The sequence below is a fragment of the Aureobasidium pullulans genome (assembly GCF_000721785.1).
Source record: "Aureobasidium pullulans EXF-150 unplaced genomic scaffold scaffold_6, whole genome shotgun sequence".
Lineage (NCBI taxonomy): Eukaryota > Fungi > Ascomycota > Dothideomycetes > Dothideales > Saccotheciaceae > Aureobasidium > Aureobasidium pullulans.
Window position 1 is genome coordinate 930,731 of NW_021941026.1, and position 22,841 is coordinate 953,571.

A 22,841-nucleotide genomic window follows, 5' to 3' on the forward strand; every position below is an offset into this window, starting at 1 on the left:
CGCCATCGTCTTGGTTTTCAAACATGACTACGCTGACGAAAAGGTTGTATACTGACGGCATGCTCAAGGAGGGGTACTCCGGCGAACCATGTCCGCAGCACAATAGGGCTGACACTTCGGAGACCGGAGCGGGCCGCACTAGTGTCCACCGAGCACCAACCAACTGACCAAGTAACCTCTTTCCTTGCCCGTGCTGCTTTGACCACTCGTTTCCGTCCTCGAACAGCTCGGCCAGTTCGAGTTTCAAGGTATGGTATGGAAGAACGGGATCTCATCTATCTTCGCTCAGTACGTCCGGCTGCGTTATGCCTCTCACGACCTGAGCGAGTCAGGCGTGCCTGTGGATCACCTCTCGAAGTCGAGTTGTCTCAATATTGTTGCGCATGTCCAAGTTCGCCGAGATCTAGGTGCCCCTTATAGGCGTTCTGCTGCGTCGACATTTCTTTGTTAGGTCAAGGGACCACTTAAATCCCTTCATCAGTCATTAGAACATGCCAACGGCGCCGTTTCCTCCAACGGGTTGCAATGTTTGCGGTTTGTTCTCAAGTTCTCGACGCGCGTGCGACGGCAGCTTCTTTGTTCTTCCAGTCGCTGTTGCCCAACCTGTATGAATCCGTGACTGCTTCGTTTCTTTTGTCGTGATCTCTCGGCATCAATTCTGCGTTGTATGCGCCTTTAATTGTCCTTTGTCCACATACAACCTTCCTTCGAGTACACTCATTTTCGAATCAGCCTCGACGGCAGTCATCAACCCCGAAAGATACATTTACTCCAACAGTTGATTCACTTTGGATAAGCATCCTCTCACGGCAGCGCCAACAGGGAACACGTCCGCGACGTTACATCAGCCACATCAAACAAACCATTCACCAACATCGACTTCATATCAGCTCTTTACTTTGTACACCCCAAGGAGTGTAATTTCGCTTCTTCATCGCAGACACAACCATGAAGCTCGCTACCTTCTTGACGCTGTTCAGTCTCAGCAGCTCAGCTTTGGCCGCATCTGCTTCTGATTGGCGCTCAAAGTCAATTTACCAAGTCTTGACCGATCGGTCAGTTTACCACTCATTGTGCTCAACAAGTTCACTGACTGATATCTTCCAGCTTCGCGCGTACCGATGGAAGCACTACGGCCAAATGCAATCCCGTGGGTAAGTACTGCGGAGGCACCTATCAAGGCATCATCAAGCAGCTGGACTACATCCAGAACATGGGATTCACTGCCGTAAGTTCCCCAAGCTGTGGCGCCGAACGGCCGAACGGTCAACGCTAATACATGGAACAGATCTGGATCTCTCCTATCACATTCCAGATTCAGACTTGGACCCCTTACGGCGAGCCATGGCATGGATACTGGCAACAAGATCTGTACAAGCTGAACAGTGCATTCGGTACTGCAGACGATCTCAGAGCTCTGGCTTCAGCTCTACACAACAGGGGCATGGTTCGTTGATTGTTGACGCCGGCGACAGGAAGTTGCTAACCATTCTCCAGTACCTCATGGTTGACATCGTCGTGAACCACAATGGATGGAACGGTAATGCCAGCTCCGTCGACTACAGCGTGTTCAAGCCTTTCGACAACGTCAAGTACTACCACAGCTACTGCAATGTCGACTACAGCAACGATACCAGTATCCGTGACTGTTGGTTAGGCGACTCAAACGTGGAGCTTGTCGATCTGCGAACAGAAGACACCTCAGTTGCACAAGAGTATCAGATCTGGATTGAGCAACTGGTTTCAAACTACTCAAGTAAGTTGTTCAACACCTATGGATAGAATTGTCGCTTACAATGCATCAGTCGACGGCCTCCGCATCGATACTGTCAAGCACGTCGACACTGACTTCTGGTCCGGATTCGGAGATGCCGCTGGCGTTTTCATCACTGGAGAAATCACCAATGGCGACCCATACGGCCTTTGCCCTTACCAGAACTACATGGACAGTGTTTTGAACTACGCGATGTAAGTTGCATGGATAATGGCTTACCTTCCCCTGCTTACAAGAAAATAGGTACTACGCGGCTACGGCGGCCTTCTCGTCTACCTCTGGAAGCATGTCCGGCTTCGTCAAGCAACTGAATGGCATGAAAGGTCAATGCAAGGACACCACCGTTCTTGGATCCTTTTCAGAAAACCACGACCAACCTCGCTTTGCCTCGTTGACAAGCGACATGTCACTAGCCAAGAACATCATCGCCTCTACCATCATGGGCGATGGCATTCCCATCATCTACGAAGGCCAGGAACAACACTTCAGTGGCGCTCAGGACCCATACAACCGCGAGGCTGTCTGGTTGAGTGGCTACAACACCGATGCACCTCTTTACACCTTCACAGCAAGCGCAAACCAAATCCGTAACCATGCGCTCTATGTCGATGGAGACTGGCTTACCTACCAGAACTGGGTCGTCTACAGTGACAGCGCCAACGTCGCCATGCGCAAGGGATATGATGGTTATCAGACCGTCACAGTCTTGACCAACAAGGGTGCGAGCAGCTCGAACTATACCCTTAGCGTTACCAACACAGGATACGTCAACGGTACGGAGGTTGTGGATGTTCTATCTTGCGAAGCCTTGACTGCTGGTCAGAGTGGCACTCTTACAGTGCCCATGTCACAAGGACTTCCTAAGATCTACTATCCCGTCGAAGTCTTGGATTGCAGTGGTATCTGCGGATACTGATATACCCACGTCGAAGTCGCCGACCATCAGGATGACAAGTTTGAACTTGCATACGATTCAAGGGTCTCAGTCAGCCTTACGACATTGCTACTAATTCTTTTCCTTATGCATCATGCCCCCTACTCAAGTACTACTAGACACATATAGAGATCATACATATAATTCTAATCAGGTTTTCTTTCGGAAGTTGCATCGCAAAATCGTCACAAACGGGCTATTTGACATCGATGCAAGACCTTGGACCGTCTTCACATGCTTGGAAAATTTTGTTTTGTACCAATTTTCTTGGAGGGCGTCACCTGTCGGGTCTGCGGCAGACACTTTTTGACGGCGTCACCTTTGCAGGGTTCAGGGTCCTTCCGCGGCTACTGAGGTCATGCCGTAAAACCGTTTCGAGAAGCTTGTCTTGAGTTCGAGGACTCGAAGCACCCTTCAAGTGAGATGTTTCGATCGTGCGCACTCGAAAGAATTCGCAGAAAAGCAGATGTGGTGGACGATGAGCATGTCGTGGATCTTGCTAGCATGGAATACAAAATCGTGCATCCGCGAAACTCGAGGCAGAGAGTGGCCTCGTGAATATGATCCCGGACGATCCGGGTGATCCCCCAACTGGCGCCCGCTCCAAGCTGCTTCTGGAAGGGTAGCAGCGTCATAGCAGCCAAAAACCGTAGGATCTTCGTGGTAATGGTGGTTAAGCGTGTGCGACATGCCGTTGGAGGCGCGATTTGAGTGGTCGAGAAAGAGGACTATTCGCGCGCGATGATTTCAATATGGGACGATACCAAGCTTCCATCGCGTTGACATCATGCGCATGACGTGTGGTCCTTCCGCAACTTCGCGCATGGTGGGCGGCTCTGGAGGCAGGCCAGAGAGGATATTAACCTCGTCCTCCTGCCATCCAGCCACATTCCTGATCATCCCATCTACAACCCATCACCCAGCGACCTCAGGCAGCCTATCACAGCCACCGACCTCTCCGTCAATCCATCTACTCCACACCTAGACGAATACTCCAACTCAGCCTTATTCAAAATGGTTGCAAAGATCATCAACCTGGCCATGCGTGGTCTCCAGGTAAGCCAACAGCATTGTCCCATTTCCACTCTCGCAAGATCTAACATGCCGTGAAGTTCGTCTGGGCCCTCCTCATCATGTCTCTCATCGGTAACATGATCGCAACCTCCTACTCTGGCAACCCTTCGATTGTCAACTACAGCATGTTTGTCTCGGTCTTCAGCATGCTTTCGCTGTTGTACCTCATCCCCGCCAGCATCAAGGAGTCATTCATGATCCACCCTCTCCTCGTTGTTGGTCTTGATGTCCTGAACGCCATCTTCTACTTCTGCGGTGCTGTCGCCATGTCCGCATACCTTGGTGTTCACAGCTGTGGCAACAGCGTAAGTTCCAATCATCTCATTTACTATGTTCAGCCTCTGACACTCTTCACAGTCGTACACCCACAGCAACTCGATCACCAACGGCTCTCGCGACACCAACAAGCGTTGCACTGAGGCCCAGGCTTCTACCGCATTCCTCTGGTTCGGCTTCGCCGCTTTCTGTGTCTCTGCCGTCTTCGCTGGTCTCCAGGGCCGTAACTCCGGTGTTAACATGCGCGGTGGTGCCGGTGGCATCAGAAAGGGACCTGCCATGAGCCAGGTCTAAGCGACCTCTGCAGAAAGTTCTTTTCTCGAAACGAACCACCGACTCCATTGAACAACGCAGACCACGCTTGAAGCATCTTGGTATGCAATGAGAGTGGGCGTCCGTTCTCAGCATGGAGTCTGTTGTACAACAAATCCTTTGATGACGATGTCGACCAGCGGTCCATCGACATTATTTTTTCGTATTCCTGTACTATATTATCACGACTTGTACGAGGCAAGAGGCGATGGCTAGGCGTTATAGGGTCATGGTATTGCGCTGGTTAATGGACTGGAGCGCGCTAATGTGTATTGCGAGTCTTGGATACCATAGATCAAATTCACCTAATAATCAATCATTACTTCAATCATTCCAGTGCCAGTGCCAGTGCCAGTGCCAGTGCCAGTGCCAGTGCCGTCCATTCCAATCCCTGGTCATAACTTCAGTTCATAAGTTGTTGGTCATAAGCTAAGGGTCAATTAGCATGATGAAAAACAAACAGCCATCTGACTGACATACTCCACTCGGGCGTTCATTGTTGAGTGTTTGGAGGAATCTGCGGCAGCTCTTGCTGATGTTGAGCAAGAAGCTGGTCTAGCGGAGCGCTTCTGCCAGGTACGCTACGCTTGTCGTGCATGCTGTGTGAGCGACAGTTCAGAGGAGAAGCGCATGGAACGCCGTTGAACCTGGGAACACCACACTGCCTGTCGATATCGACATGTTGTCTCGTGGCAGATGTGGCAGACTGATCGTTGTCAGGGACGGTCGGAGCAGTGCCATTAGTATCGTCTGGAGCGAAACGTGCATCCTGGACAGCAGGCTGAGCGTTGAACTGCATGGCTATATAACTTTGATTTGTTTGACGAGAATGAATGAAGGAGAGAGAAGTAGTTGAAAAGTAAGCTGAACGAGTACAGGAAGGAGCGCGTGAGAGGTGTAGGACCAGAGGTAGGCGCACCGGACAGCTGTTGCCAGATCGGGTAAGCTTGGCGTAGACAGTCGGGGGTAGTGTTTCACCGACCATGCTAGCACTCTACAGCTCCGACAACAATCTCTCCTAAACATGGGCTCGCGACAATAACCTGGCAAGAAAGAGAAGGAAATACAAGACAAGGAATCATGGCAGACACACTCCACAACGCGCCGATAGTGCTGGACAACGGCAGCGGCACCATCAGAGCTGGTTTCGCCGGTGAAGACGCGCCCAAATGTTATTTCCCTTCATATGTCGGCCGACCGAAACACCTGCGCGTTCTGGCTGGCGCTCTTGAGGGAGATGTCTTTATCGGTCAGAAGGCACAAGAGCTGCGCGGACTGCTCAAGATTCGCTACCCTTTGGAGCATGGAATTGTCACCGACTGGGACGACATGGAGAAGATCTGGCAACACGTCTACACCGAAGAGCTCAAGACGCTGAGCGAAGAGCACCCTGTTCTCTTGACCGAACCGCCGCTCAACCCTCGTTCCAACCGCGACACAGCCGCCCAGATCCTGTTCGAAACTTTCAACGTACCCGCTCTGTTCACCTCCATCCAAGCTGTCTTGTCCCTATACGCCTCAGGCAGAACCACTGGTATTGTTCTGGATTCAGGTGATGGTGTCTCGCATGCCGTACCTGTATACGAGGGTTTCGCAATCAACAACAGTATCCGCCGCATCGATGTTGCTGGTCGAGATGTCACCGAGCATCTCCAAACGCTGTTGCGCAAGTCTGGTTACATCTTCCATACGAGCGCCGAGAAGGAAGTCGTGCGCATGATCAAGGAGAAGACAAGCTACCTGGCTCTCGATCCCAAGAAAGAAGAGAAGGACTGGACCACAGGCAGTGCCAGACAGGACGGCAAGACGGTTGAGTACACCCTTCCTGACGGCCAGAAGCTCAAGGTACTACCACGTGCTCCTTATACAAGCTTCGTTATGCTTACCCCATCCCGTAGATTGGCCCTGAGAGGTTCAGAGCGCCTGAGATCCTCTTTGACCCTGAGATCATTGGCCTCGAATATCCTGGCATCCACCAGATTGTTGTCGACGCCATCAGCCGGACGGATATGGACTTGAGAAAGTCCCTTTACGCAAACATTGTTCTGTCAGGAGGATCGACTCTGACCAAGGGCTTTGGTGACCGTTTGTTGCACGAGGTCCAGCGTTTAGCTGTCAAGGACATGCGCATCAAGATCTTCGCTCCACCTGAGCGCAAGTACAGCACGTGGATTGGTGGCAGCATTCTCGCCGGTCTCAGCACCTTCCGAAGGGTCAGTGTAGCCCTGTTCCTTACACGACTTGCATCTTTACTGACGTGATATCGTAGATGTGGGTGAACATCGACGACTGGCACGAGAACCCCGAGATCATTCACACAAAGTTTGCGTGATTCATGACGCGATTCTTGCAATACTTGACGACAAAGACATGGCACTGCCTTGACAATCACGACAACACATCTCCGCAACATTTCCCTTCGGCACACTGGTTGTGACACCTCATCGCTCCCTCCTATTTCCGCAAACGTCTGGCCTGGACCCAGTCAAGTATACGAGTCACCATCGAGTAATCTGTTCGACCACCTGACCGAAACGCTTGAACCTTCCCCGTTCGGCCATGCTTTCCTGCCCATCTCCTCCCCCGCATAGCGGCACCTCGCCTGGAGACCGTTTCTTCCTTCTGGAAAGCTACGCCGGGAGCTCTGGATGCGGAGAAAGGGCAAGGCCAAGGAGACGCTACTCTGCGCTCAAAGCTCTCCCCTTTCACGGCATGATGCCCCCCTCCAGATCGATCCTCCGCGCAGAGGCGGTCCATGGAGACCTGAGCTTTTTGCCGCCGCGCGGCTAGACGAGGTCCAAGACAAGGCTGGGCAATATCGCGAGTATGGAGGAAAGTGAGGGGAAACGTTACATCCGTAGGGCGCGCGCCGCCACTTTGTGGGGGAGGAAGAGACCAAGGAAACAAAGGTACACATACCGTAGCCGTAGTCCGGGGCTACCGAACAAACAAACCACCTTCTCTGCCAATACATTACCAAATAGTTTCCACGTCTCGAACGAGCCAAGTTTGAGGAGAAGCAGTGAAGCACGAATAGGAAACCAGACAGCTGGTTTGCATTTCAGGAGGAAGAGCTTCTATTGGCTTACACTCGTCTACCTTGATGAACGTGAACTGACCTTCCAATTACGAAATTGGAAGCTCGACATCACAAAGGTAAAATCATGTGGCCTGACCTGCGTGAATAATCTTCGAAGCGATGATCGATGAGAATGTACGAAACACTTCGTTTGGAATTTAATTTCATCTCCTTTGCAATCCCACGTGAGCAGAGCAAGCAAAAGTGAACTACGATTCAGAGGGGGCAAATGATTGAAAGGCGGTAATAGCAAACGGACGGAGCGGTGTGTAGCCGTCGACGACTACAGGTCACGAGCGTGCCTTTGTTAGGAGGAAACATTCGGTGTGTACGAGCCGCAAACAGAAGGTCAAGGGACATTTGGAAAAGAAGGTTCCTCGTTGACAACGAATGGAGACATTTTTAGGATCATGCGGAGGTGGCCGTGGATTTTGGTGACTTCTTCTTCCAGCCTCGATGATGCCATGGCTGTCCGAATGCAAGACCATATTCGAGATGGCGAGAGCGTCTAGTGAGAAGTCACCAGTGTTGCTCTTGAGGCATTTCACTGGTCAGGGCCTGCCTGCCAACACAACATGTTGCATTGTGATGGACACATCACGGCATGCCACTCCGCCTCGGGAGAGCGCAATATTGCATCACGATGTTCATCTCCCCTTGGAACCTTTCTGTGACGACCAGCACGACCCACGGGTTTGGAACGCAAGAGCATGATTTGCTAACACCGCGGACACTTTACCGAAACACAACTAGTTCATGACTTTTCATGGGGTAATAGCGTCGATTCGAGAGAAACATGGGGGTAATAGGATCCTCAGGTACCGGACTTGGCAAATTTAGTCAGACTCACGCGCCGGAGTGGGCTGGTCAGTGATGCTCGTCGCAAGGCAGGATGTCTTTCGCGGGAGGCAAGTTTGCCAGAGAGAGAGAGAGCGTCTGAAGTCTCTGGAACAGAGTCTTTACAGAGACTTGCGAAGGAAATTACAAAGATGGAATCGGCCGCCTCCGAAAAGCCTAGAATGCACCAAGCTGATGAGAAATCTGATGTGAGCAACAGCCAGCAGCGTTCGCAGGGAGCTATGAAAAAAACTTTTCCGGCCCGCACGTGTACGACGCCATTCGGGTAACGGGTTCATCAGCTTGCACCGCAGCCAAGGCGTGTGATCACTTTTGCCGTTTCGAATTGCAGCTTGGGGAAGGCGCTTTCCAGCTTGAGGAATAGTGAGGAGAAACAAGGTCTTTGCATTTGCAAAAAATTTGCGCGTCGTATGTGGTGCAATTCCTGGTCCGGATGATGGATCGAGTATGTGTCAACACTGCCTTGAGGTTGGTTTTTCATATATAGACCCCCGCCTTGCCCCTCTTGTGAGTGTTTGTTCATACAACATTTTTCAAACATCAATCATCCATCACACTCTTGCTCTCTACTACAACCTGAGATTACTTTCTGCATCTCTTCAACTATCAACAACTACATCGACCCGAAGCTAGGATTTGTTTGAAATCCTAAGCTTTATACCAAAATATCAGCTTCACACACACAAACATCCACAAGAATGGTTTCATTGAACTACCTCATCACCGAGCCTCACCCCTCGGCTCCTAGAGGCAAAAACGCTTCATACCTAGGCTATGGCAGAGGCGGAGCAGGCAACTACGCTCGCTACAAGGCTGAAGACCTCACTGTCGGCCACGAAGCCACTGGACCTGCTTCCCGTGCTGCGATCTCTCCTGCTCCTGAACACAAGAAGTACTTGGGAGGACGTGGTGGTAGTGGAAACGCATACACCCGTCAAGAGAGCCAGAGAGCCATGTTCTCATTTGACGAGGAACTCGCCCGCGACCAGAAGCTTATGGATGCTCGTGCCAAAGCACCTGTGTATCTCGTCGGCAGGGGTGGACAGGGCAACTTTGTGGATGAGATGAAGCCTTCTGCCAGCCGTCAAAACAGTGCTGCATCCGTATCCTCGAACGGCTCATCGGTATCTGACAAAGCCCGCCGCAAGCTTGGTGGTGCTTTCAGAAGCCTGAGCAGAACATGGAGCAGAGAGTCTGCCCAGGAGTAGACTACTGTCTGATCCTTCTTCTCTTCCTCGACGCCTCTCACGACATCTTTACGACCACCAAAAAAGTTTTTGTCTTTCATCATCATTTTCCATCATCATCCAACAACCAGCGAGGAGTTCTATCATCCGGAACCTCGTGCAGAGGGCATCCAACCATTGGCATTTTGCTTTACCACAACCAAGCGGGATTCTTCTGGGAGTTTCTTTGAATCATATCACCGATACCCCTTTCTGCAACCCATTTTCGAGATGAGCACTTTGTGCCATCTCTGCTGTTGCAGAAGCATCCCTCGTGAGGGCTTTCTACCTTCTTCACTCTTCAATTCTTGTTCAAAGATATTTTCTTAGCTACAATTCATAATGTATCAACAACCTTCCTCACTCAAAACGATGTCTGTTCCATCTTGCCGTGTGACTTCTGCACCATGTTTCTAACCATGACTGTGCTATTACATTCTCCCGCTCCTCATTGTGTGCATCCTTGTCTATATTTGCAAAAAGCTGGCATCATCGATCTTGAAAATGAGATGATGACGTCGAGGTGTCTTGGGCAACCAACTCCCGCCAGGCAACCAAAAACATTTTTTCGCACACGGTCCACAATTTTGCGTGTCTCCCCCCTTTCCGCTCAGAGATTTTTCTAAAATTTGGTCAGGGGCGTGCAGGACTTTGCTGATCCGTGGTTCGGTCTTCGGTGTTCGCGATCGAAGGGGAAGCGACGATGGTTGCTGCCGGTTGCCGTCGGACACCCGCACCGCTCTGATTTCCAATTTCTGTGCGGAATATTTTGTTCCATCATGCTTCCAGAAGGACTTGGCACATGCTGACTCAAGCTGTAAATCTTCCCATCTTCCCGAGTCAAGACGCGCGCATTCAGCTTCGACGTTTGACAATTTTCTGCTCACGCGAGTGTGCATTATCAACAAGTACAACGCGAATATCCTAGTATGCTCAGGGGTAGACGTATAGCCAACATCCAACGAACGACCATTTCTCGATTTAGTAGTCACCATGGACTTTTCAGCAGACGACAAGGTAAGGGTGAACAACCGCAACCAAGGGTGATGAATGCCGTAAGAGTGGCAATTGCATACCTCGGAAATATATCAAGAAACTGACAAAGAGGATTTCAAGGATCATCATCATGATACCCATGCAATTCCGCCAAAATTCATCCAGGAGCAATATTGGCATTACAACAAAGTCAAAATCTCGGATCTGGAGAACGATGAGAGTGTTGTGGATTGGAATAAGGGATTAAGCGAAGAACAGGCCAAAGTGTTGAAGCCGGTCAGCACGATCTCGAAATCTGCTATTGAAAATGCTTGTATTACATTTCGCAATGCTGCTTTAGGTACGGAAGGAGACGAGTCGCCGCTGGAGACTGAAATCGAGGACGTGACAGTTTATGAGCATGCAGACTTCCCAGGTAAGCAACATCAGAGAAGACTTTGATGGAAATCATGTTGAACATCCCGACCAGGATTGCAAATCGCACCGGGGATCTTGCCACCGGAAACACAAGTACTCTGGATATCACAAATCATGCATCAATACATGGCAAATCCTAAGCACAAGATCAACCTGCAAGCAGACTTCGACATTGAGTATCCAGCATCCGAAGGTTCGGGAGGACAAGAAGCACCAACACCGTCTCTATTCACATACGACCCCCAATCCACCCACTCAACACCAAAGAACCCGGAAACACAAAAATCTCTCAACATGGCGCAAATGCTATCAAGGAAACTACGCTGGTTAACGCTAGGAGAGCAATACCACTGGCCAACACGCAGCTACCCACGTAACGGACCTACGACCTTCCCTTCAGACCTCAGCACACTAGTAAGCGGACTCTTCCCACACATCCGTCCCGAATCAGGAGTCTGTCTACTCTACGGACAGAAAGATTACATGCCCGTGCATCGGGACGTCAGCGAATTGTGCGAGCGCGCTCTTGCTTCTTTCTCCTTCGGCTGCGATGGTATCTTCGTAATTGCAAGAGGCGAGGGCGAGCTAGAAGAGGGAGAAGATCCGAAAAAGAGAACTGTGGCCATCAGAGTCAGAAGTGGCGATTGCGTACACCTGGATAATGAAACCAGGTGGGCGTGGCATGCGATGCCGAGAACAATTCCTGGATCGTGTCCGCAGTGGTTGGCAGAGTGGCCTGCGGTCAAAGGTGACGCGGCGAGGAGGGTTAGCGAAAAGGAGCGCAAGGCTTATCAGCGATGGAAGGGCTTCATGGGAGCGAAGAGGCTGAATGTTAGTGTCAGGCAAGTGTGGGATTGAGGAGAACGAAAGCAGATGGTGTGAAGAAGGCACGACCGTTACGTGCAAAGCCACTTATCACAGCCGCTTCCAGATCTTGGACCGTTGCTTCCAAAAGTATGCCTCCCTCGAACAAATTAATTGGCAAAAGTTTTACCACGACAACGCAGGTTGCTCCTAAGTCAACACACTTCACTTCTTTTCGCTCCTACCATTTTGGGTTTTGACAAAATTTTATTGCACAGGAACTGAGGATAGATAAGTATGCGTCTGCCGCGGCATACAGAACAAGGCTGAAATGTGCCACAAATCCTCCGTCATGCAGTTATACTGGCCCCATAATCTCACAACCTCAGGACTCGCCTCGTTTTCCATCTGCAGTTGGCATTTTCTAAAAAAGAAAAAACGTTCAGGAGTATCGACTTATGCCCAGATCGATCCTTTACACAGCATGATGAAGTTGATCGAGATGTGTCCCGGCTGACTGCATAACAGCCTTGTTGAATGTGGAGTTATAAGATCCAGATACCCGTCTCCACGTGTCCATCATGTCTAGCATCCGCTTCTCTGCATAGTCACAAGGGTGCAATGTTTGTGTTTCAGATCCTTCTTATCCTCTCTGCTCAGTTGTTTTGGTTGGGAGCTGCTCAGACATGTTATTGGCCTGACAAGTCGATTGCCGAGGAATTGACGTCTTGCAATGGTTTGGCGGAGAATAGTCACTGCTGTGGTGCTAACAGTTTGTGTCTTGATAATGGGTACGTGGTTTTCTCGAACCATAACTCACAGTGCTGACGGATCAGTTATTGCTTCAACCAAGGCAACAAATATGGCAATAGGATATCACGCGGAGGCTGTACAGACAAATCTTGGGACAGCGACGCATGTCCTCAGTACTGCCAAACTAGTAAGTGGTGTGGGGGCTGAACCACTAGGCACTTCTGACACAACACAGCTATCTCAGATGGCGGTATCTCGATCTCTCTGGTCTCAGAGAGCGAGAACGACAGCAAATTCTGCTGCGGCGTTGGCTACGACAGCTCTTCACAATTATGCCTTGCAAATTCGACTGGCAACAGTTTCCGCCCTTTTAGCATTGACATCGGCGTTGCAATCCTGAATAGGACAGCTGGAGCCACCACTTTAGGCAACACTACCTCAGAAGTCACCACTGGCAACACTACTACAGCGGCAGTACCACTCCGCTCACAAGGTCCTTATGTCAATATTGGCATCGCCATCGGTGCGGGAGCAGGTGCTGCTGTCGGCATTCTTCTTGTCAGTGCAGCCATAATCTTCCTATGCCGATTCAGGAAGCGTCAAGCACATCAGTCGTTTCAGAAATTCGACTCCAAAAACAGTTACCCGCCAACACCTCAGAAATACATAGAACATGTAGAGCTAGAACACTCACCGCGCCAATTTCAAGGCCTTGGTATACAGGAACTCGAAGGACACCGATGAAAGTCGTTGAGATAGCAGATCGCAGTGTAAACGAGTGTAATTGGTCGGTGTTATATATATGCAGTAAGCGAGGCATGTTGAGATGCGTGGTTAACTGATGTTCCGTAGTTGTTGAAAGTTTGCACGGAGGGACAAAGGAAACATAATCAGTAATTCAGAAATCGATCAGACGAGTGCTCCCTAGTAGTCGTCTCCACGAGAGATGACTTCCTTGCAGTTGGGCCTGAGCAAGACCGTCTATACGCATGTCAGTATACCACGGAGACTCATACAATATCCGATATATACTTACATGCTCAAACTGGGCGATATAAGAACCAGGAATATCGACCAGAGGTGCATAATCCTCCACAACGCCACTAGCAATGAGCGATTTCATACCAAGATGGTAGTTCTTCACACCCAGTCTCTCGAGATAACGACGAGAGAAGACCAGAGATCCGAAATTCTCGTCGATGGTCTTGAGAAGTGATTTGGCAGATGCATACTGCAGACCGCTGGGACGAACATGCTCATTACGACCGTAGCCATAGACACCGATGTCGTCAGTGAGATAGCCATTTCCGGTTGTGCCGAAGGTTTCGATGGCGAAGATGTCGCCTTCTTCCATGCGTTGATCGGTTTCAGTTTTGACGAAGGGAACTTGCTTATCGCCATGGATTTTGTAGCGCAGAATGTTGTGGCCGGTGATGTTTTCGACTGCTTTGACAGGAATCGTTTTACCATTGATCTCGACCTCGTAGCTCTCCATAACTTCCTGGACAATCTCGCTGATGTGGTCGATACGAGCGTCGATGCCGGCTTCCTACATGATTTCTTTGAGTAAACCGGCCACTTTAAGAAGACTACAATCAACATACCTTGAGTCCAGTGTTGGTGGCTGCCTTTACGGCAGCAAGAAGGTTGTCATAGACAGGGTTAGAAGCCACAGTGAAAGCACTGTCGACAATTCTGCCATTGACATGAACTCCGAAGTCCACTTTCAGGACATCGTCATACTCAAGTACGACATCCTTGGCTCCGGGGTTGGGAGTCCAATGAGCACCAACGTTGTTGAGACAAAGTCCAGTCGGGAAGCCCATGCCAGCTTTGAGAGCGTCTCCGGCCTCGAGACCTTGGTGACCAGTCAATGCTCGGACGCCTTCTTCAATCTCATCGGCGAGCTTGCTCATCGTCACACCTGGTTTGGCGATGGTCTGCACGTATTGACGGACTTGACGATGTATCTCAGCGGCTTTGCGATAGTCACGCAGGAAGTCTCCATCCATGTTCCTGATGGCATCTTGATGGCGCAGTTCTGCGGACGTGGTACGCTTGAGATTGTCATCGTTGACTGCGTACTCGATGACTTCGCCCTCAGGATACTTGTTGTCAGGAAAGACATTGGCAAGTGCGACCCTGGGTGGGGTTGTCTGCTGCCCACTAGCGTCCTTCTTTGTCTTCTTGTTATTCTTCCTCTTTTTCTTGTTCTTGCCTATGTGAATTTAGAATTAAGCATGTCACAAATCGGATATCGTTTGGCTTACTGTTTTCGGTCTTCATGTCACATTGGGTGTTGTCATCTTCCGCATCCTCGCCGTCTTCGTCTTGCCCTTCGAGCACACCAGAAACAAGTCCTGTAGCTGCTGCTGTCTTGGGAGGATTGATGTCGGCGATTGCGCCAGCCGAGGATCCTTTTCACAATATATCAGACAAGTTCATAGCACAAGACAATTTCACGCATACCGTCAGGACCCTGCTGGTGTTCTTCTGGTGTCTTGGAACCCATTGTTGGCTTTCACTCGTAGTCATAAATATCCTCGAGTTGTCGCGGTCGTTGAAGGAGGTCGGAGGTTGCACCAGAGCACGGTCATTTGAAGATGCATTTCGTATTAGCGCTTGATGACTAAGGTCTTGGTGCATCCTTCGAAGCCATCACGAAGGAGCAACACCAGAGCGTACCTCACTGTTAAATGCACATACATACGAAGCAAAAATCATTTGATCCTGGGTTAAAAAATTAAAACATACACCAGGGATTTACTAGAAGACGACAGTAGGGGTGCCTAGAGTAGAATCATTGGTGGTGTACTGTATCATAGGTATGGATCTTAAAAGTGGCCTAGTAATAGTGTTTGCAATTGTTATTAGACATGTAGCCAAGTCAAGCATCGTCATCGTTTTCTGGGGAATCAGCTTTAGTGTCGGTATCGACTCCGGCTCCCTCTGCTGGCTCATTCGACGTCCTTTCCTGCCTCCTCTCCCTGCGAACCAACTCGATCTCCACTCTCGTCATATCGTCGGGAACCACTCCCTGCAATCCGTTGTCGTCTAGATCAAAGTACAATGCCCATTCTCCCGGTCCGTATTCAACCGCCGTGAACCCTTCCCAACCCATCAATATAACTCTTCGGTCCATCTTGGTCACGTCCCAGGGTCCGATGATGTGATCCTCAGATTCAACCCGGTTGCCATATTTGACCTCGCAGGTATCGCGATCCACGTATATCCAATTCAGTTGAGGCGGGTCATTTGATATCGTGGATACCATGCCCTCGCCCTGTCGTCCCCAATTATGATCAGGATAAGGCAGGAAGTAGCCTGCGAAAGGGTGGTCCTCCACATGGCCGTCTGGGAACTCCTCAGATGGTACGTTGAGATATAACTGGTTTTGCTTCGTCAACATCCATAGAAGCAGAGTATGGCTCAATCGAGCCATGAGATCAGGGAGGATTTCCGTACCTTATTTTCGCTGAGCACCATCTCGCATCCATCAATCTCACGGCCAGCTTTTGTAGCGCGCGAACATGCCACGGCGAGATTTGTCTTCAATCCTCGGTGTTTTTCCCGAGCGTTCTGTCTTTGGCCCTGACGCACTGCCTCTGTAGTTCCAATGATGGCAGGACACGCGGCGATGGCAGTCAAAATACCCAGTACCATGATTCCGGATGGGACTCTTACCAAATTCAAGGGATAGACACAAGAAGATGATCTAGGATCTCGTTCTATATAAACCTGTTTTCGGCAGGGATGCCCGATGTGGACATGACATCTCACGCTTGGGCTAGATGTGGCTACTCCGTAGAGATGCTTTATGCACCACAATTTGAAATGAAAGAAACCTGATTAATGCCCGAAATAAGTTGGCTCCCGGTTAGAAATACGCGGTTCCCGATGCAATCCGGTTCTTGGTAATGTGAACCATAAAAGAAGAGTCTCATCCGACTTGAAATATATCAACCACACGCTTCTCACTTCTCACTCCGCAAACAGACACGCAACAGCCGCGACGACTTCTCCGTTCCCTAACAAGAGATCAGATAGCGCCATAAGCATGTCTTCAGGGTATATTGTCCTTGCCATGCGCAAAGGTCGCACATCAAATACTAATCTCACCATAGAGCCCCCACCCAAGAAGCCACCAACAACACCCCCGACTCCCCTAACCCGCGCCCCAAGCCCTCCAAGCTCGGTCAAAACAAGAACAACCAGCAACTCCAGAAGCAGCAAGCGCCTGTCTCCGACGACGAGGACGACCTGGAGGACAAACCGGAGCTGGCGCCCAAGCGGGCTGGCGGGCGCCGCATGGTTCCCGTGCACCAGTCGCGCATTGCGGACCGCCCTGCTAAAGTCGGCGAGAAGGACAGTTCGCTGAAGATCAAGATCGAGCTGGATCTGGAAGTCGAGGTAGAGATCTACGCAAGAGTCAAGGGTGATGTGACGATAGGGCTGATGTAGGCCTAGGTCGAGATCTATGCGCGTGTCAAGGGAGACGTGACTATTGGTTTATTGTAAGGGTGAGTCTTGATCTGTACTGAGGTACTTTTGTTGCGAAGTGCGAGGCTAATAGAGTGTAGGACTGCTGAGCCGTAATCGTAATTGTTCGAGGGTACAAATCATACGTGTACCTCATTAGGGTCTGTTGAGCATCTCATGATTACCTTTCATCAGTAATGAGCAACGCTGAGATGCATTGCGATAGGAGGAATTGAGAACTCGAGGAATCATGAAAAACGAAGAGGAAGAAGCAAGCGAGTGGCCATGCAGGCAATTTGCTTGACTAAGCCAAAATTGTCGTGACGGGCTCCCTAGAACTTATCTGGTGTACTCCGTAGTCCCGTGGATGATAAGAAATGTCGTGTTGAACATAATCTACCAGGATCCACGCTTACAGGTATGTGTGGTCGGCTCACCTTTGGTCCGATGGCCTAAGTGTTCCAATATGTCGGTATAACCCTCCTACGTTCAGAACCTCCTACGTCAGGAAAAAGCGTAAAAACTTCTTACAGGGCATTGCGCGTGCCGTGACGTCGAAACGAAGAAAACATTGAGAAGTTGCTCTGGTCGGAAAGATGAAGTATCGGTGAAACAGGAAAAGTGCTCACAATTGTCGGTGCTGCGAGGGCCGCAGAGGCTTTCATTGGATCCTGGATTGCGTGGCGCAGGACTGGGCGTAACGTGACAGTCACGCGATATGATGGGGCTGCTATGCAGTCGGGGCTGGGTGTCGGTGGCGCAGGCACGATTGTTTATCGACAAAAGGTGTGTGTGGAGACAGGCGCGTGCGGGTTAGAAAAACAGGCCGGACGAGCAGGGACGGCGGCCTAAACGGTGCATCGGCTCAAAAGTCTGAACTTCCATTTCGCAACTTGGGCTTTCGGGCTCTAAGATTTGAATCACCACTTCCGTTTGCAGTTTTGATTGCTTACTAGACACCATACTATGTCTTCTAAATAAATACAGTCTTAATCACTGATCGTATGTCGCTTTCTAAGTACGTTATAAGTCTAGAAAAAAATGAGATTCGTAGATAGTAGGCGTATGTGCAAACAAATAGGAAAAAAATAAAGAAATCGGAAGTTGGACGTAATCCTATCGCGCGACGCGAAAGCTGCGGGATCTGATTTTTTTTTTTTTATTTTTTTTTCTTTTTTTTTTTTTCTTTCTTTTCTTCTTTCTTCTTTTTTCTCTCCGAGCGCAATCCCTCGAAGATCTTAGATACTATCTACTCTACGATATTACTATATTATTGTCTATCTAGAAGAAACTAGCGTAGTCCTATGTTGATTATAGAGGTAGTATTATATACCATTATATAAGTAGCTACGTAGCGTACGAGTAGTCTCGAGAAGCAATGGTTTTGCGGTTCGCGAAACCCAGAATCTTGAAATCCAACTTTGGGAGTTTTGAGCCGATGCACCGTTCAGGCCGCCGTCGCAGGGCGACTCAGCCACACTCACCTTCGCGACCGCGCTCTTAGACTTTTCGAGACCGGAAAACAGGTCAATTGACTGGGATCGCGGTCAGCGACGGCCCGGCATTTACGAGGTTTCAGCCGACTGTGGAATTCAGAATATGAACGTTTTGAGAATAAAGTACAACCTCATATGTTTGATCTTGTCACACAGCTCTGTCGATGCACGATAAGTGAGCAAGGCACAGTCGCTCTCTATGGACCAAGCGGTCCTACTCGATACCATCGTGCATTCTAATGGGCGCACCAATCACCGAGTCCGACAACTGCGCTCACCTGCGTTCTGACTTTCTGCAACCTTTAGAACCTAGCAACGGATGAAGAAACGACGATATCTGTCCTAGATGGCGAATTCTTCAGATCCACCCGTGTCTGACAAAATGGCTCTACAAATCGTCTCATGTTGTCTGACGCAGCAACATTAGACATGTTCTGAAGGCGCTTACACTCGACATCGGCCTTTGAAAATCAAGCTCAATCCGGTCCTCGGCAATTGAAATGCTCGAGTAATGAGGTAGCGCTTACACTTAGTGTAAGCGGCATTACTCTAGATTCGGTCGACTCGATATGTTATAGCGTCTGCTTGGCGTAGAGTGCCTACACCTTAGCTCGTCGTAGTGTAGCTATATAGAAATGTTTGCTATAGATGCTACATGTCGAACTTATCGCTTTATAATTAGTCGATTTGATAGCAAAGGAGGAGGTTAGTAGTAGTGTTACTTCCGGTTAGGAGATATTCGAACGACTTAGATTTAACTTAGCTATATAGTATAGAACATGCCGTATGAATAATAAGCTACTTAAGTGTATATAGGAGTGTAAGCGCCTTTAGAACATGTCTATTAGCGATAGCTCTTCTTAAACATACTCTAGCTATTACTAAGATGTCTAACTTCCTTATGCGCTTAATACTCGCTATTTAATAGGGAGGTTCTAAAATCGGTCTTAGCTACGGTCTTAGCACCTCCTTCGGGCCTTTAGCTTTTAAATAAAGGCCCGAAGAGGCTATCGGCAACTTATTGTGTTATGCGGTTTTAGCGGCTAAAACCGCATAATAATCGACTTTTTTAGCTGCTTTAGGAAAAGTGCGCGGCTAAGTTCTGCCCCGCATTCATTTATCGTTATAACTCGCATAATACACTACATAATACTAAGAGCTAGGACCGTTGCTAAAACTATATAGCTAAGACCGCTAAGACCGGCTTTAGAACCTCCCTATTAGGACTCGGAGATATACTTCCTATTAACTATAGTCTAGAATATCCGCATGCTAGATACGCTAATTATCCTTATGCCTTTTATAGCACTAATCTTTATAATGTCTCTTTATAACCTAAATACAGTATATTAGAGCACTACTGTATTATTAGCAAGAATCCTAGACCTCGTATGTGCGTCGCTATAAACATAATTACATTACTCTACTCGACAAAACTACCGATATTAAACCGATTCGAAGAGATACTAGTATTATAAACCTTAAGGGGACCTTTACGGCGAAAATGATGCCTCTAAACTTATCCCCTTCTTCGCCTTATTCAAAAGTATAGGAGAGCCTTCTATAGGATAGAGATTACCTAAGTTAGCTAGTTCGTCTAAGCTAAGAGCTTCTTTAGCAGCTCGCGCCGTCTATACTAATCCGTCTATCGCCGTGTATATTATAGCCTTTATAACTACTATCGCCTAAAGAGTTAATAAATATATATGCTCCTGCCGAACTAAACAAATAAGTAGTTAGGCTATAGTCCGGTTATCGTCTCTAAGGTTACTTCTCTATTATCGGTAAGGACTTTAGTATAAGTATAATACGCCGTTATAGAGAAGATCCCGACTCCTACTAGACTACTAATTATACTGTTCTACTAGAGGATATAGAAGATATTAAGCGCATTAATACGGATTCTAGGGTTATCGGCGTACGTTAAGTAGTATACTAGAGCGTAATTACTATAAAGTGGCCTATACGGTCTAGAGTTCTTAAAGAAGCTATAGAACTCCCGAGAAATCATTTCTCGTGATTTTATAGTCCGATTAATTCCCCTTAAATAGTTGTTAAGCATTACTGTCCTTTTAGAAATCATTAGGACTAAGCGTTACGGGGTCGCAAAGTACGGTTAATTCCTCTAAATTTGTCTGTTTAGTAACGGTACTATAGTAAATTATAATCTATAAGAAACCATGCCTACTCTATTACCCGAATTTGTTTAAAATTAGCTTCTTACGCTCTATGCTACTAGCTAGAGTGCTAATAGCATCATTAGGACGCTCTAACTTAGTCGTACGACTGTATATAGACTCTTAAAGGCGCTAAATAAGCATAGCGAGCTATATCTACCCCCTAGCGGCGTTCGAGGTCGTCTAAAGTTACTAAGTAATAAGGCTAAGGAGGTAAGCGTAATAAGGTAAGGAACTAAGCGCGCGCGTAACTAACTAGTAATTAATTAGTTCGTGCTCTAATACCTCGCTAGCTGACCCTCCGCGTACCTCGATAAAGTTTAGGACTTTATTCTTAATAAGTTCGACGTAGCGCTCTACTTAAGCTCTATATAGAACCTATTATAGCGGAGGAAGTAGTTAAGGAAGAAGGCTAAGAAGAAGGCTCTTAAAAGAAGTAAACCGCTAAGGGTGCTCTAGCGTAGTAGGCGCATGTTTTAGAGTAGACGGCGCCTTATGTTTATCGACGAGAGCGGCGCTAATAAGCGTACTAGCTTAAGGAAGTACGGCTAGAGTCTAAAGGGCCTTACTTGCTATAAGTTTAAGTCGATAAAGAGGAGCGAGAGGTAGTTAATATTACTAGTAATAACTATAGATAGCTACGTTAGTAACCCTTTAATCTATTAAGGAGGTATTAACGTAGAGATCTTCTACATATAGCTCGTAGAGGACGTACTGCCGTAGCTGCCTCTAAGATTAATATTAGTTATAGATAATGCCTCTATTTACCGATCCATAGAGGTTTATAAGGTAGTAACTATAGCTAGGTACGAGCTTAAGTTCTTACTGCCGTACTCGCCGGATCTTAACCCTATCGAGCTCTTGTTTGCTATATTAAAGGTATAGATTAAGAGGCATATTAGCTTAGCTACTCTATTTGACGACTTTAGGGTATTCCTACGTATAGCGGTATAAAGGGCTAGTAGGATATATGCCGTAGCACATTTTAACTATAGCGAGTATTATTATCTATAGAATAGGTAAGGCGGTATAACTCGGCGAACTAAGACTATAATTTAAGCATATCCTCTAGTTAAATCGTCAAATTAGGGGCTCTTAGAAGTGCGCTTATACCGGGTTACCTCCTTCTACACCTAAGGGAGTAATCTACGCCTAAACTCCTAAACCCTTATCTATATATCTATATCGATGTCCCTAATGCTATCTATGTTATAGTCCTCCTCTTTAAGCTTCTTCTCGACCTTGCTAACCTTATCTATTAAGCTCTGCCACCTATTACTAGCCTTTAACTATGCAAAAAACTCTAATAACGTGTCCTTAGAATCTGCCTCGATAGGACTAGAAACTAGCGGTACGGTAGTAGGGGCGGCGAATACGGGCGGTCGAGGCGATAGAAGCTACTATAGCTATAGGAGCTAGTATTGCTACTAAGATTGCTGCATCTAAGACATTATGCTTATAGCTATAAGATTAAGTATGTCGTTCGGTATTTAGGGGGTTAGCGGAATTAGAGGAACCTCGGGTTATTTCTTCCTTAATTTTCGAGCATCTAAGTGCTTCTTAAGCTTTATAACGATGTTAATAGAGGGGGTGTCGACTATCGAAGACCTAGAGTTAATGTCGTTAGACTACTCTTTAATAACAGTGTCGTCAAGTTAGTAATAATTCTAAGCAATATTCGACCCCTTCTAAAAATAATAGTTACTAGAGTAGAGCGCATTATCGAGTAAGTAGGTCTACTTAAGTATAAGATTAGAATAATAGTTACCTCTCGCGCGCTCGGCCTCTAGCGTAGACGGTATGTTAAGCCTCTAGATATTAGTAGTAGTTCCCTTACGCTTCTAACTAGCTGTAACAATAGCTAAGTCCTCTTTAAGCTTAGTTAAATGCGCGATAACTAATAGGCGCAACTTAGACTTGCCCTTCTTATACTACTTTATTAGCTACTTTGTTAGAACCTCCTAATCGCTATTATCGCGTAGTGTCGTCGACACGTAAGTATTACGGTTTAATAGCAGAAACATTATAGTAGCGAAGAGCTTATATTTAGTACTAAACACTCGCGTCACCTACTTAGTAAACACCTTATCGATCTATAGCTAAAATCGACTAAAGATCTTACTATCGGCGTAGTTAAAATTAAAGGTGCGCGTATCTAATGTCTCTTTACTATACATAGTATGCTA

The 22,841-nt window shown here is 48.0% G+C and overlaps 10 protein-coding genes across 10 annotated transcripts; 7 read left to right on the forward strand and 3 right to left on the reverse strand.

The window, feature by feature from the left end:
• Positions 1-584: 584 nt before the first annotated feature.
• M438DRAFT_316292 (alpha-amylase) lies at positions 585-2,874 on the forward strand. Its single transcript, XM_029902687.1, has 6 exons — positions 585-1,055; positions 1,108-1,228; positions 1,289-1,447; positions 1,498-1,756; positions 1,806-1,968; positions 2,018-2,874. Exons 1-6 carry the CDS (start codon positions 949-951, stop codon positions 2,688-2,690), a joined length of 1,482 nt encoding a protein of 493 aa, XP_029762241.1. The 5' UTR covers positions 585-948; the 3' UTR covers positions 2,691-2,874.
• An 848-nt stretch (positions 2,875-3,722) lies between these two features.
• M438DRAFT_333981 (uncharacterized protein) lies at positions 3,723-4,352 on the forward strand (the record flags this gene model as incomplete). The annotated part of the gene is made up of 3 exons (XM_029903668.1): positions 3,723-3,764; positions 3,821-4,087; positions 4,140-4,352. The coding sequence occupies 3 exons, from the start codon at positions 3,723-3,725 to the stop codon at positions 4,350-4,352; spliced, it is 522 nt and encodes a 173-aa protein (XP_029762242.1).
• A 106-nt stretch (positions 4,353-4,458) lies between these two features.
• Positions 4,459-5,189, reverse strand: M438DRAFT_189582 (SCA7-domain-containing protein). The gene is made up of 2 exons (XM_029899239.1): positions 4,851-5,189; positions 4,459-4,799 (listed from the first exon to the last, which is right to left on the reverse strand). Exon 1 carries the CDS (start codon positions 5,167-5,169, stop codon positions 4,864-4,866), a length of 306 nt encoding a protein of 101 aa, XP_029762243.1. The 5' UTR covers positions 5,170-5,189; the 3' UTR covers positions 4,459-4,799; positions 4,851-4,863.
• A 261-nt stretch (positions 5,190-5,450) lies between these two features.
• On the forward strand, positions 5,451-6,702 carry M438DRAFT_270623 (actin-like protein; the record flags this gene model as incomplete). Its single annotated transcript, XM_029900405.1, has 3 exons — positions 5,451-6,215; positions 6,269-6,583; positions 6,640-6,702. The coding sequence occupies 3 exons, from the start codon at positions 5,451-5,453 to the stop codon at positions 6,700-6,702; spliced, it is 1,143 nt and encodes a 380-aa protein (XP_029762244.1).
• Positions 6,703-8,645: 1,943 nt separating this feature from the next.
• M438DRAFT_344462 (uncharacterized protein) lies at positions 8,646-9,903 on the forward strand. The gene has a single exon (XM_029905236.1). The coding sequence runs from the start codon at positions 9,006-9,008 to the stop codon at positions 9,513-9,515; it is 510 nt and encodes a 169-aa protein (XP_029762245.1). The 5' UTR covers positions 8,646-9,005; the 3' UTR covers positions 9,516-9,903.
• A 298-nt stretch (positions 9,904-10,201) lies between these two features.
• M438DRAFT_294302 (uncharacterized protein) lies at positions 10,202-12,026 on the forward strand. Its single transcript, XM_029901838.1, has 3 exons — positions 10,202-10,588; positions 10,650-10,944; positions 10,999-12,026. The coding sequence occupies exons 1-3, from the start codon at positions 10,463-10,465 to the stop codon at positions 11,802-11,804; spliced, it is 1,227 nt and encodes a 408-aa protein (XP_029762246.1). The 5' UTR covers positions 10,202-10,462; the 3' UTR covers positions 11,805-12,026.
• Positions 11,944-12,301, forward strand: M438DRAFT_189665 (uncharacterized protein). The gene has a single exon (XM_029899240.1). The coding sequence runs from the start codon at positions 12,082-12,084 to the stop codon at positions 12,265-12,267; it is 186 nt and encodes a 61-aa protein (XP_029762247.1). The 5' UTR covers positions 11,944-12,081; the 3' UTR covers positions 12,268-12,301.
• Positions 12,302-13,255: 954 nt separating this feature from the next.
• On the reverse strand, positions 13,256-15,015 carry M438DRAFT_294306 (methionine aminopeptidase 2-like protein; the record flags this gene model as incomplete). The annotated part of the gene is made up of 5 exons (XM_029901839.1): positions 13,256-13,484; positions 13,540-14,052; positions 14,108-14,721; positions 14,774-14,920; positions 14,967-15,015. The coding sequence occupies 5 exons, from the start codon at positions 15,013-15,015 to the stop codon at positions 13,428-13,430; spliced, it is 1,380 nt and encodes a 459-aa protein (XP_029762248.1). The 3' UTR covers positions 13,256-13,427.
• A 375-nt stretch (positions 15,016-15,390) lies between these two features.
• Positions 15,391-16,166, reverse strand: M438DRAFT_404602 (uncharacterized protein; the record flags this gene model as incomplete). Its single annotated transcript, XM_029909730.1, has 2 exons — positions 15,391-15,891; positions 15,969-16,166. 2 exons carry the CDS (start codon positions 16,164-16,166, stop codon positions 15,391-15,393), a joined length of 699 nt encoding a protein of 232 aa, XP_029762249.1.
• Positions 16,167-16,258: 92 nt separating this feature from the next.
• M438DRAFT_364222 (uncharacterized protein) lies at positions 16,259-16,964 on the forward strand (the record flags this gene model as incomplete). Its single annotated transcript, XM_029907703.1, has 2 exons — positions 16,259-16,571; positions 16,628-16,964. Exons 1-2 carry the CDS (start codon positions 16,561-16,563, stop codon positions 16,962-16,964), a joined length of 348 nt encoding a protein of 115 aa, XP_029762250.1. The 5' UTR covers positions 16,259-16,560.
• Positions 16,965-22,841: the final 5,877 nt, after the last annotated feature.

Bases quoted from the DNA above. Each gene is read 5' to 3' on its own strand.
- M438DRAFT_344462 (XM_029905236.1), top strand. From the start codon at position 9,006: ATGGTTTCATTGAACTACCTCATCACCGAGCCTCACCCCTCGGCTCCT.
- M438DRAFT_189582 (XM_029899239.1), bottom strand. From the start codon at position 5,169: ATGCAGTTCAACGCTCAGCCTGCTGTCCAGGATGCACGTTTCGCTCCA.
- M438DRAFT_316292 (XM_029902687.1), top strand. From the start codon at position 949: ATGAAGCTCGCTACCTTCTTGACGCTGTTCAGTCTCAGCAGCTCAGCT. The intron at 1,056-1,107 runs GTCAGTTTACCA...GATATCTTCCAG, and splicing joins TACCAAGTCTTGACCGATCG to CTTCGCGCGTACCGATGGAA. The intron at 1,757-1,805 runs GTAAGTTGTTCA...ACAATGCATCAG, and splicing joins ACTGGTTTCAAACTACTCAA to TCGACGGCCTCCGCATCGAT.
- M438DRAFT_294302 (XM_029901838.1), top strand. From the start codon at position 10,463: ATGCTCAGGGGTAGACGTATAGCCAACATCCAACGAACGACCATTTCT. The intron at 10,589-10,649 runs GTAAGAGTGGCA...GAGGATTTCAAG, and splicing joins AACCAAGGGTGATGAATGCC to GATCATCATCATGATACCCA. The intron at 10,945-10,998 runs GTAAGCAACATC...CATCCCGACCAG, and splicing joins TGAGCATGCAGACTTCCCAG to GATTGCAAATCGCACCGGGG.
- M438DRAFT_189665 (XM_029899240.1), top strand. From the start codon at position 12,082: ATGTGCCACAAATCCTCCGTCATGCAGTTATACTGGCCCCATAATCTC.